This window comes from Geotrypetes seraphini, chromosome 18 (assembly GCF_902459505.1).
Source record: "Geotrypetes seraphini chromosome 18, aGeoSer1.1, whole genome shotgun sequence".
Lineage (NCBI taxonomy): Eukaryota > Metazoa > Chordata > Amphibia > Gymnophiona > Dermophiidae > Geotrypetes > Geotrypetes seraphini.
In genome coordinates this window covers 17,275,791-17,288,454 of record NC_047101.1, presented here as the reverse complement: position 1 = coordinate 17,288,454, position 12,664 = coordinate 17,275,791, and the positions used below count along the sequence as shown (strand labels likewise).

Sequence of the window (12,664 nt, the reverse complement as noted above, 5' to 3'; positions counted from 1 at the left end):
GATTTTATAAGTGATACGGTGAGTGATGGGGAGCCAATGGGCCTCTTTTAGAAGAGGAGTGACATGGTCGAATTTGCCTATTTTATAAATGAGTTTTATTGCAGTGTTTTGTATTAATTGTAGGCGTCGGATTTCTTTTTGAGGGAGACCGTTGAGAAGCGAATTGCAATAATCTAAATGGGAGATAACTAAGGAGTGAATCAGGATATTGATTGAATCGGTCTCTAGAATTGGAATTAGCGACCGAATGATGCGGAGTTTGTAGAAACAGATTTTTGCGACCGAACTAATATGGTCGTGGAAGGTAAGATCCCTATCAATGATGACGCCTAATAGTTTTATTTTTGTTTCCATTTGTATTGGAGTGGATTTGATAGAAATTTTTTCCAATAAGGATTCGCATGTTTTGATTGGAAGTAGAAGACCTCGGGATTTATCTATATTAAGGGAAAGTTTATTTGAATAGAGCCAATCATTTATGATGTCCAGTTTGTTATTTATGTCTTTTATGTCTGAGATGTTTGAAGTGTTGACTGGGTGAAGAAGTTGTATGTCGTCTGCATAAGCAAAGATTGTGAATCCGATAGATTGAGCCAATGTAAGAAGAGGGGAAAGAAAGATATTAAATAGTAATGGGGATAGAATCGAACCTTGCGGGACACCATAGGATTGTGATATAGCTGAAGAGGTTTCATTATTTACATGGACTTTAAAGTTGCGTTCGTTAAAGTAAGATGTGAACCATGAAAGAGCTGGACCTGTAATACCGCAGTCTTTGAGTCTATTAATAATCATTTACTCCCATTCTCATCTTAATTATTAATACAATGATACATATGATGTGATTTCAATATTATAATTAAATATTTTAACTCCTCAACGTACATTTCCCTCCCCCCATCCACCCTCCCTGGATGTGTATTTAAAAAGTGGCTCTAGTAGCGCCACCTGCTCTTATCTTCACAGAAGGGGAACGCCTCGAAGTCCGGATGAAACGACTGGAAGCCAAATACGCACCTCTCCACCTTGTACCCTTAATTGAGAGACTGGGAACTGCACAAGTAAGGATTCTGTCATAAAGATGCGTGTGATAGGAATGGCCAGGCTACACCTCTTCCCCTACCTCTCCAAACACAGATTAGCAAATTGACACTTTAAAAAGAAATAGCCAGATGAGTAGATGCACTAAGAGCTCCTTTTACAAAGGTGCGCTAGCGTTTTTAGCGTGCGCAGAGGATTAGCGCATGCTATAGCGCGCGCTAGCTGAAAAATTACCGCTTGCTTAAAAGGAGGCGGTAGCGGCATTTTAAGGTGCGCTAGAACCGCTAGCGTGCCTTTGTAAAAGGAGCCCTAAGTCACGTAAACAGTCGGGAAAGCTGACTGACAATAGAGACGGGCACAGTAAAAACCGGTTCATAGTCAAAAGCGCGCACTGAGACAACTGAGCGCAAGGCGGAAGCCCGCACCGAAGAAAAACACTGTTTTAAGGGGCTCCGACGGGGTGTGTTGGTGGGGAAAACCCCCCCCCCCACTTTACTGAATACAGATCATGCCGGCATTTTGGGGGGTTGTAACCCCCCTCATTATACTGGAAACTTAACTTTTTCCCTTTTTTTTTAGGGAAAAGGTGTTTTCAGTATAATGTGGGGGGTTACAACCCCCCAAGCCCCCCACAACACCGGCGCGATCTGTATTCAGTAAAGTGGGGGGGGTTCCCCCCACACCCTCCGTCGGAGCCCCTTAAAACAGTGTTTTTCTTCGGCGCAAGCTTCTGCCTTGCGCTCAGTTGTCTCGGCGCACCTTTGTCGGCGCGCGCTTTTGACCTGTCACTGTAAAAACCAGTTTTGTGGCTGAGTTATGGGGCGAACTGAAGTCGGAGCTAGTTGGGGACGGGCACATATCCTGTGCTGTCTATCAAAAGATGGTTTGCTTTTATCCTTTGAAAAACAACTGGCACAACTTCTGCTGTGGTATTTTGTGCCATTGTATTTGGCTGTCATAGATAACCAAAAAGCTCCAGCAACTAAATAAATAGCCATCAGCCAATACTGAGCAAAACAAAAAATGAAACATTAACCCTTTCAGGACCATAAGGATCGTAGGCCAATTTTTGTGGTTTTGACGACATTTTTATGGTAAAAAGGGCTTGCAGATGCCAAAAAATTGATTTTTTTTGTGAAATATCATTATTTTTATTTAAAAAATCACACTTCTGGCTTATGGACAGTGTGGCAAGTGAATCTTCTCGTCAATCTGGCAACGACGCTAATGAATGAATGTCGGAACCAGTTTGTTTACATAAAGGCAGTATCCTATGGAATCCGTACATATCAAATTTAGAACTGTAGACTATCCCAATCAAAATTTATAGGATTTTAAAGTTATGGGACAAATATGTCCCTTGGTCCTGAAAGGGTTAAGAGCTCCCTTTACTGAGGTGCATTAGGGCCTTAATAGTGCGCCCTAGACCTTAATGCCAGCATTGAGCTGGCGTTATTCTAGAAGCGTACCACGCGGTATAGCGCGCAGTAATTTCGTGCGTGCCCTAAAAACGCTAGCGCACCTTAGTAAAAGGAGCCCTACGTATCCGAAGTTACTGGGGAATTATTCCACCATAACTACGAAGGTTGAGCTCATAGAGACAACTCACCCCCAAACTTCTGTCATCGGCATTTTTTTTTTTAAAAAACCCTTCAGTAACAATTTTCAAGTTGTGTCTGTTAGTTAATATTTTAATTATGGTTTTATTGTATTCATTGTGTGTAGTTTAGATTGTAAGCCGCCCTGAAGGCTTCCACAAGGTGCGGGGTAGTAAAATTTTTAATTAGTTTCAAGTTTTATTTAAGCTTGATACACCGCTTTAAATGCCAAAGCAGTGAACATTGTACAAAATTTATAATAATAAAAAGAAAAAAATTTAAAATAGTTGTAACATGGGGAGAAAACAACATAAAATACATCAAATAACAAGTAATACATGCTACAAGAGGGAAATGAATGGGATCCATTTCATAAAAATAAAAGGAGTGGGATGGGAAAGACCAAAGGGAAATATGCCCGTTGCCTAAGGGCTCCTTTTACTAAGCCGGGCTAGCGGTTTTAACGCAAGCACCGGATTAGCGCGCGCTGGCTGAAAATCTACCGCCTGTTCCAAAGGAGGCGGTAGCGGCTAGCGCACGCTATTCCACGCGCTAAGGCCCCTAGCGCGGCTTTGTAAAAGGAGCCCTAAGTATATGTTTAGTCTTAGTTATAAATCTCATAAACATCTTTAGAAAGAAAAGTTTTGAGACTAGATTTAAACTTGCCAGGGTTATTCTTCTGTCTCGGACCCAGAGGAAGAGCATTCCGCAAAGTAGCCGCAACCACTGAATAAATAGTCTGGAGTAATTACAAAGCAGTTTTTTTTGTGTCGCATTATATTTGCTGTTGCGGTTCTGTTGACATTTGCCCAATGACAAGTGTAAACTGCACAAAAAGAATATTGATTTATTTGGATTTACAACCCCATCCTCCCAGGACGGGTTACAGGTTTACATGCATAATAAAACAAAACAGTGTATAATAATAATTGGAGCGGCTGGGGCACGGGCAGTGTGTCTGGGAGGGAATGTATGGATGGGAGAACATCGCAGGGGAGGAGACATAGGCATCCTGGGACTGTCTGCCAAGTCTCTTCCCTGAAGAAGCCCTTTCTGGAAACGTCAATCGCTCCTCCTAAACTTACTTGCTCCACTTCATCACTGACGCTGAAACCGTGGATTGAAGACAAAGTTTTATTTTATTTTTCTTTCCAGCTTATGATTTATCTTTAATCTTATCTATTGTTTTGCCTTTTGTCTTTGTTTTGTTCTATTTCTATCATTTAAATTTCTCCAGAATTCTACTGTTCAACGGCTCCCCCTTCTGCTTCTATTCCTTTCTCTCCTCTCTTCTACCTTCCAAAGTATTTAGATCAATGCTGTCTTGTTAAAATGTTTATTTTATTTTTATTTTTCCTCTAACTCTACTTTTCACTTCTCTATTACCCTCCAGGTACTTTAGTTAGATTGTGAGCCTTCGGGACAGTAAGGGAATTTTTCAAGTGCCTTTCTTATTTCTAATCTTAATGTATATTTTCTGTAAACCGCTTAGAACCTAACGGATGTAGCGGTATATAAGAAATAAATTACATTACATTACATTACATTACATATACCGCCATACCAAAAGTTCTAGGCGGTTCACAACAGTCAAGACTATTACATACAATACAGATGAACACATCAAAATTAGAATACATCTAATGAATCGGCGAGATTAAATGCATACAGTATAGGTAAAATACAGCAATTTAAACTAGAATAAAAAGGGAATTAAATTGAGAAACAGGATGCATTAAGATACCAGCCTGTCTAGTAATTGTGTCTTAATTTCTTTTCTAAAATCAACATAAAAGGAAGCTTCTAGCATAATTTTTGCAAGCCATGCATTCAGTTTGGCGGCCTGAAATGAGAAGGTTCTCTCGAGGAACCTCTTATAATGACAAGATTTTATAGAGGGATATGCAAACAGATGATGTAGAGCATGACAATACATCATAGGTCATGACATGATAGGACAATACAGAGGGGAGCATGATAGCACTCAAAAGCATGGCATTACTTAATAGGATATGACAAGACAAGACCTCATACAGCACGGGGTGGTGATCTTATGAGTTTGGTATGGCATTGTGGTAACTAATAGTGCTTGACAGTACAAAGTGTGAGAAGGCAGCACCTAACAGAGCATGGCAGTGCATTTTGATGCATGATAGTACATGGTATGGCAGACAGTATGTATAAGAGCATGGCAGGAAGTTAACAGTCTGGCATAACTGTGAATGATAATATATGCTAGGTATGGTAGAGCAAAGTGTGGCAGTGTCAGCATTGAAAGTGTATGACAGGATATGGTATGGCAAGTTAATACATAACAGCGCAATATGTCAGGCTAAAGCGGCTAGGGCTCTTCAGCTTAAAGAAGAGACGGCTCAGGGTCTTTAAAATACTGCGTGGAGTGGGAAGGATAGATGTAAATCGCTTGTTCACTCTCTCCAAAAATGCTAGGACTGGGGGGCATGCGACAAAGCTACGAAGTAGTAGATTTAAAACAAACAAGAGAAACGTGTAATTAAACTCTGGAATTCATTGCCGGAGAATGTGGTGAGATCAGTTTGCTTAGCGGGGTTTTAAAAAAAAAAAATCCATTCCTATTCCTAGGATAAGCAGCATGAGATCAGTTTGCTTAGCGGGGTTTAAAAAAAAAAATCCATTGCCTAATCCTAGGAAAAGCAGCATGAGATCAGTTTGCTTAGCGGGGTTTAAAAAAAACTCCATTGCCTATTCCTAGGATAAGCAGCATAAAATCAGTTTTGCTACTTGTGACCTGGGTTGGCCACTGTTGAAGACAGGATACTGGGCTTGATGGACCTTCGGTCTGTTCACCAGTATGGCAGTTCTTATGTTTTAGATACGATATGGTACAGAATGTATGGTAGGGCATAGTAGTGTCAGTGATGGTTGATCTTGTTTCGTGGATAGTGGTATTTTGACTGGAGCTATTTCATAGAAGGTTAGAGGAAGAGGCGAGTTTTTATTGTCTTCCTGAAGTTCAGTAGTCCTTCTGGTGATCTGATGTGAGGTGGTGATTGGTTCCAGAGACATGGTAGATAGTGTGAGTAGGATCTTTTCCGGGCATTCTCAAGGCGGAGGGAATGTCCTGAAGGTGTGTGTAGTCTTATTTCTTCTTCGCCATGGGTGTGTTCTGTTCACTGATGGGTCTGCACTGGGACCCCAGAGTGCCCCCACGTATGTGGTCACAGAGACTCAAAGGGGCAATTTGACAGTTCTTCAGGTCTCTCCAGACCAGCCTAAATGGATGGGTTGTGCACTCCTACTGCAGGTGGTAGAGGTGTGAGCCTGTGCAGGTGTCCCAGCAGGTGGTAGAGGTGTGAGCCTGTGCAGTCTGAACTAGAGAGTTGCGCAGGGACAGAAATCCCACCCATACCCGCCCATCCCCACCAGGATCTTCTCCATCCCCACCCGTCCCCGCCAGGATCCTCCCCGTCCCCACCCATCCCAGCAAGGAATTACCTCCATCCCCGCCCGTCCCCATAAAAAGCAGCAATTTCTTTTGACAGGATCATCAATTCCACAGTTTCTTTTGTGTTTGCGCTGCTGTTTTCCTTGTGGAATCTCTTTGGTGGAACACTTTTTTTGTTTTCTGTTCAGGTAATTTACTTATAAACCCCCTCTTTTACTAAGGCTGACGTGTCCATTATATTATATGGACGAATCCTCCTTCCATCCCCGTGGGAGTCCCGTGGGCCAGAGGGGGGTCCCCGTGGGAGTCCCGTGGGTTAGGGGGGATTCCCACGGGACTCCCGTTCCCGTGCAGACCTCTAGTCTGAACTGCTCTGATAGGCCTGGGGATTTCTAGTTAGGAAAAAATAAGTAGAATGCAAAGAAAAGAGATGTGTTAGACCTGTGACTTCTTATCATCCCATCATTCTGTGGCTCAAAAGCAGACCAGGGCACTGTGATTCTCCCTTGCATCCGGCCATGCTCCCTCTTCCCACCCAAACTCGCTGTTTGCCTTCTGCAGTAAATGCCATCCTCTGGGATTCTGAGCAGGAAGTTCTTTGTGGGTTTCCTTTCTTTTGGTTCAGTGTGAGGTAGGGCTTTCTGACTGCAAGGATATCTTTGTTGGCTGAGCAGATCCACCCATTCAGATATTTACTGAAGTAAGCTCCGGTATTGTTTGTGAAGAATGGGGTGACGGACATCGGGGGGCATGCATTAAGATACATTCTTGCCAAGACAAAGAGGTAGCTTGATCATTTTTGACTTGATTCTGTGCATCAAAATAACTTGGACAGGGAGTCTTGCAATAACAGGGCCCGTGAGTTTATTACGAAAGGGAGTGCCATCTTACCTTTTGGATGCAGGAAGTCATCCCAATGAAGGCAGAACAAACATTGGCATGAAGAGTGGTAGCTTTAGATTACATCTGCAGGATACACTGTACAACTTTTTACGGAAATCAGTTCCTTGTTCTGTCCTTTCTGAAAGCTTAGCTTGCGAGGCCTATGAAGTAGGGATGTTTTTCTAACCATGTGATTTTGTTCCTTACTATGTAAATTTGTAATTTAACAAAGATTATAGGAGACAAATATACACTATAATACAGCTATTCTTCAGCCCCCATGTACTTGTGCTCATTCTAGACAGAAAGACTATGAATTTACCCATCTATTCATTTATTTGTTTCTTTACAGACACTAGTTATTCTGGTGAATAACTTGCCTTCTCCTAATACTCTCTCCCATTGTACTCCAGCTGGGACCTTAGCTGAAAACTAGTGGCCTGCTCCTATGTTCCCTCTCAGTGGAGCACATGAGCAATTGATCGTACATTCTAGGAGCGTTGCTCATAGATTATACATGGTCACTCACAAAATTACTTGCAAATCTGGTTTCTAGAACTAGTTGCTGAAACGAAATGAAATTTGCATGCACTTGGCCAATCCTTAGAGCGAGTATTGGCCTGCTCCCAGAATCCTGTTAGAACACTGTACGGTAATCATCTGCAAATACAATTAATGTAAGCTGAAAACTCACCACCTCTGGCTAAATTAGACTTGGATATTCAATGCTGGGCCATGTCTGGGCAGCGACCTACAGCCAATATGCGGTACCATACCAGTAGCATAGCGAAGGTAGGAGACGCACGAGGCTCCGCTCTTTCTGTGACATCCCTCACCCACTCCACTCCTGTGCTCTCCCTTCCCCCCATGTACCTCTGTAAATCTTCGCCAGCGCGAGTGGATTCTCCAGCATGCCGCTCACGCCAGCGTTGGGTGTCCCTCTGATGCCCCCATTGAGACGGCACCCGGGGCGGGGCCTCCCCTCCCCCCTCTTAACGGTTCTAACAACCCGGTTAGCTAAATGGTCCTTCATGCCTGGTTAGCTGTGCAAGCGCCAATACTGAATGTTGCCAGCGCCTGCATAACTTCCAGGGCTGCTCTGACCCCCGCCTGGCTGGACAGTGCCACAGTGGTCGGACACATTCAGCAGCTCTGCTCAGTTAAATGCCACTGAATATCTTCTCGCGGTCTGCAATCAGGGTGATGTAGCCAGGAGCAGCCTCTCCTGCCCAGGTTAAAACACTTTTGAACATCAGGAATTGTCTTTCTGTTGTCCGATATAAAAGACTGGTCATTTCAGGGGTAATAGAGATCGCGCTGCGTTGTGGGGGGTTTGGGGGGTTGTAACCCCCCACATTTTACTGAAAACTTCACTTTTTCCCTGTTTTTAGGGAAAAAGTTAAGTTTACAGTAAAATGTGGACCGTTACAACCCCCCAAACCCCCCACAACGCCGGCGCGATCTCTATTAAGTAAACCGGGGGGGCTCCCCAACAAAACCCCCCGTCGGATCCCCTAAAAACTGTAATTTTCTTCGGCGCGCGCCTTTGTCTTTCGCGGGGTTGTCTATGAACCGAGGTGGCCTAGTGATTAGAGCTGCTGCCTCGGCACCCTGAGGTTGCGAGTTTGATCCCAGCCTTGTGACTCAGCACTTCATTGCCCCATTGGGTTGTGAGCCTGCCAAGTACCCGATTACTGTTCATTGTATTGTAAACCACTTCGGATGAGAAGGCGGTTAATAAATCCAAATAGATAAACGCTCGGTACTCTATAAGTTAAGTGCAAAAGTGTGTGCACCTATGTGTTAAACTATGTAAAATAATGTATTTATTTACTAAATAGCATTTAGGCATGTTAAAGGCCTCTTTCAAGGATCGATAGTCACGGCATCTTCTGTGCTTTCATTCCCAAATTGCAGCAAATAGCCATTGCTCGAGAGGGTGACCTGCTGACCAAGGAGCGGCTCTGCTGCGGCCTGTCCATGTTTGAGGTGATCCTGACCCGGATACGGAGTTATTTGCAGGATGCCATCTGGCGAGGCCCTCCTCCAACGAATGGCGTCATGCATGTGGACGAGTGCATGGAGTTCCATCGGTTGTGGAGTGCCATGCAGTTTGTCTACTGCATTCCCGTGGGGACGAATGAATTCACTGCAGAGTGAGTCCTGGCGGCTGGTGTGGCTACAGAAATTTGCTCACTCTAAATTGGTGGTTCCCAACCCTGTCCTGGAGGACCACCAGCCAATTAATGAGTACGCATATGAGAGATTTGCATACAGTGGAAGCGACAGGTATGCAAATCTGCTCCATGCATGTTCATTAGGGCTATCCTGAAAACCTGACTGGCTGGTGGTCCTCCAGGACACAGGGTTGGGAACCACGGCTCTAAATGGAAAGGTGGTAGATGTGTGGAACAGTCTCCCGGAAGAGGTGGTGGAAACAGAGACTGAATTCAAAAGGGCCTGGGATAGGCACGTGGGATCTCTCGGAGAGAGAAAGAGATTATGGTTACTGCGGATGGGCAGCTCTATGACCTCACAATGCAGGTGCACAGAGCCGTAGCCTATAGGAAGAGGAGATGCAAATGTTTAGAACCTTAGCCAATAGGGAGAGGATGAGATGATGGTTACTGCGGATGGGCAGCTCTATGACCTCACAATGCAGGTGCACAGAGCCTTAGCCTATAGGAAGAGGAGATGCAAATGTTTAGAACCTTAGCCAATGGGGAGAGGATGAGATAATGGTTACTGCGGATGGGCAGCTCTATGACCTCACAATGCAGGTGCACAGAGCCTTAGCCTATAGGAGGAGGAGATGCAAATGTTTAGAACTTTAGCCAATAGGGAGAGGATGAGATAATGGTTACTGCGGATGGGCCATTTGGCCTTTATCTGCCATCATGTTTCTATGTTTCTAGAATGCAGAAAGAAAAAAAAAAAATGTCCATGGTAAGCTGGATATATCAACTGATTTAATACAGACATTACTGAACATAAATCAAAATAATAAACTCAAGAGAACTAGATTCCCAGTTGAAAACCTACCCAGCCACTGAACAGCTAAATGTAGCCACCTAGTATCGCTGTGGAACTATATTTAGCTGCTGCAAGGAGGAAACTTTTCAAAGGGAATTTCTGTAAATAATGGAAAAGACCCTTCGAAAATCTCCTTTCCCTTATGAGAAAAAGGGACAGTGTAGGGAGCAGAATAGTGCAGATGGAGACTGTTTTGAAGTCCCTGCACATTCTTTAGCTGACGTGCACCACTGCTGTGGAAATTTCAAAAGGAAACACCATTAGGGTTTTCCTTTGAAAATCTTCTCACAAGCTAGCACTGTGAAGAACCTGAAATGGTCCTCCTGAGGGTGTAACCTGATGCTTATGCATATATATTGAATAAAAACATAAGAATTGCCGCTACTGGGTCAGACCAGTGGTCCATCGTGCCTAGCATTGCGCTCACTCGGCGGCCCTTAGGTCAAAGACCAGTGCCCTGTTTGAGTCTAGCCTTACCTGCGTACGTTCTGGTTCAGCAGGAACTTGTCTAACCTTGTCTTGAATCCCTGGAGGGTGTTTTCCCCTATAACAGCCTCCGGAAGAGCGTTCCAGATTTCTACCGCTCTCTGGGTGAAGAAGAACTTCCTTACGTTTCTACGGAATCTATCCCCTTTTAACTTTAGAGAGGGTCCTCTCGTTCTCTCCACCTTAGAGAGGATGAACAATCTCTCTTTCTCTACTAAGTCTATTCCCTTCAATATCTTGAATGTTTCGATCATTGTCCCCTCTCAGTCTTCTCTTTTCAAGGGAGAAGAGTCCCAGTTTCTCTATCCTCTCATTGTACGGCAACTCCTCCAGTCCCTTAACCAAAAGTATTCATATAGTTACCCCCATCTGCAGAAATAGCAGGGGCAATTTTGGTTTTTATTCTATCCCCATGTACGCATAACATGTAGTGAACTTTCAAAGAAAAAACATGAAGTTATTTTCCTCTGAAATTTGCTAAAGTTAAACAGGCATGAAATTAATTACATGTGCCCTTTGCTGCTGTGCTTTTAGGGACAACTGAAGAGTTAATTAAGGAGTCGGATAACTTTGCAGTGAATTTTCAAAAAGAAAAACCAATGAGTGCGTTTATTCCAATTTAGTGGGTACAAAAGCAAACATGTCTCTTGCCATTGGCCAATTTAATGAACGTTGCACCATTTGGTCTAGGCCAGGGGTGTCAAAGTCCCTCCTCAAGGGCCGCAATCCAGTCGGGTTTTCAGGATTTCCCCAGTGAATATGCATGAGATCTGTTAGCATGCAAATAGATCTACATAGAACATAAGCAGTGCCTCCGCCGGGTCAGACCATAGGTCCATCCCGCCCAGCAGTCCGCTCCCGCGGCAGCCCGAACAGGTCACGGCCTGTCTGAGTCACCAGAAGGGGCCCCCTTGCCACCTTGGTTTCCCATTGAGTCCTATCTTCCCATCGAAGTCCTAACCCTCCGGTCTTGCACATCCACGACCTGGTTGGATTTCTATACTTATTTCCTGGTTAGCTTTCTATACCTGTGTTACATCCCAGAACCTCTCTCAGTATCCCACGATCCCCCTATCCCTCAGGAATCCGTCCAATCCCTGTTTGAACCCTTGTACCGTACTCTGCCTGATCACTTCCTCTGGTAGCGCATTCCAAGTGTCCACGACCCTTTGGGTGAAAAAAAACTTCCTTGCATTCGTTCTGAACCTATCTCCCCTCAGTTTCTCCGAGTGCCCCCTCGTACTTGTTGTCCCCTTCAGCCTGAAGAATCTGTCCCTATCCACCCTCTCTATGCCCCTCATGATCTTGAAGGTCTCTATCATATCTCCCCTGAGCCTCCTCTTTTCCAGAGAGAAGAGCCCCAGCCTATCCAACCTCTCGGCGTATGGGCAGTGTTCCAGCCCTCTTACCAGTTTCGTTGCTCTCCTTTGGACTCTCTCAAGTACCGCCATGTCCTTCTTGAGGTACGGCGACCAATATTGAACGCAGTATTCCAGATGCGGACGCACCATCGCTCGATACAATGGCATGATGACTTCCCGCGTCCTGGTTGTTATGCCCCTCTTTATGATGCCCAGCATCCTGTTGGCTTTTTTCGAGGCTGCTGCGCACTGTGCAGATGGCTTCAGTGATGCATCCACCAGCACACCCAAGTCTCTCTCAAGACTGCTGTCTCCCAACGATGCCCCCCCCAATTTGTAGTCGAACAACGGGTTCTTTTTCCCTATATGCATGACCTTGCATTTTTCCACGTTAAATCGCATTTGCCATTTGTTTGCCCAGTCTTCCAGCTTGTCCAGGTCCCTTTGTAGGTCCTCACACTCCTCCCTGGACCTAACTCTGCCGCACAGTTTGGTATCGTCTGCAAATTTTATAACCTCGCACTTTGCCTCCTTTTCCAGGTCATTGATAAATATGTTGAAGAGTAACGGCCCCAGCACCGATCCCTGTGGCACACCGCTCGTGACTTCCCGCCAGTCAGAGTATTGTCCCTTTACTCCAACCCTCTGCAGTCTACCCGACATATTCATTGGGGAAATCCTGAAAACCCGACTGGATTGCGGCCCTTGAGGAAGAACTTTGACACTCCTGGTCTAGGTGGTATATTTGAATTCATAGTTGCATTTGTTGTTTAGAAGTTCGTTTTGGAAATCTTAGGAGTTGTGCCTTTTCTAAGGTAATTCAAAAGCCTGCTGCTCTA

At 44.5% G+C, this 12,664-nt stretch overlaps 1 protein-coding gene across 2 annotated transcripts in view; it reads left to right on the top strand.

Annotated features, from left to right (window-relative positions):
* Nucleotides 1-12,664, top strand: part of CYFIP2 (cytoplasmic FMR1 interacting protein 2) — a 111,439-nt gene that overhangs the window by 84,603 nt on the left and 14,172 nt on the right. For both annotated transcript variants that reach the window (XM_033927184.1, XM_033927185.1), the window contains 2 exons: nt 967-1,061; nt 8,863-9,101. In XM_033927184.1, coding sequence (XP_033783075.1) covers nt 967-1,061; nt 8,863-9,101 — 334 coding nt within the window. The remainder of the gene's footprint in view (nt 1-966; nt 1,062-8,862; nt 9,102-12,664) is intronic.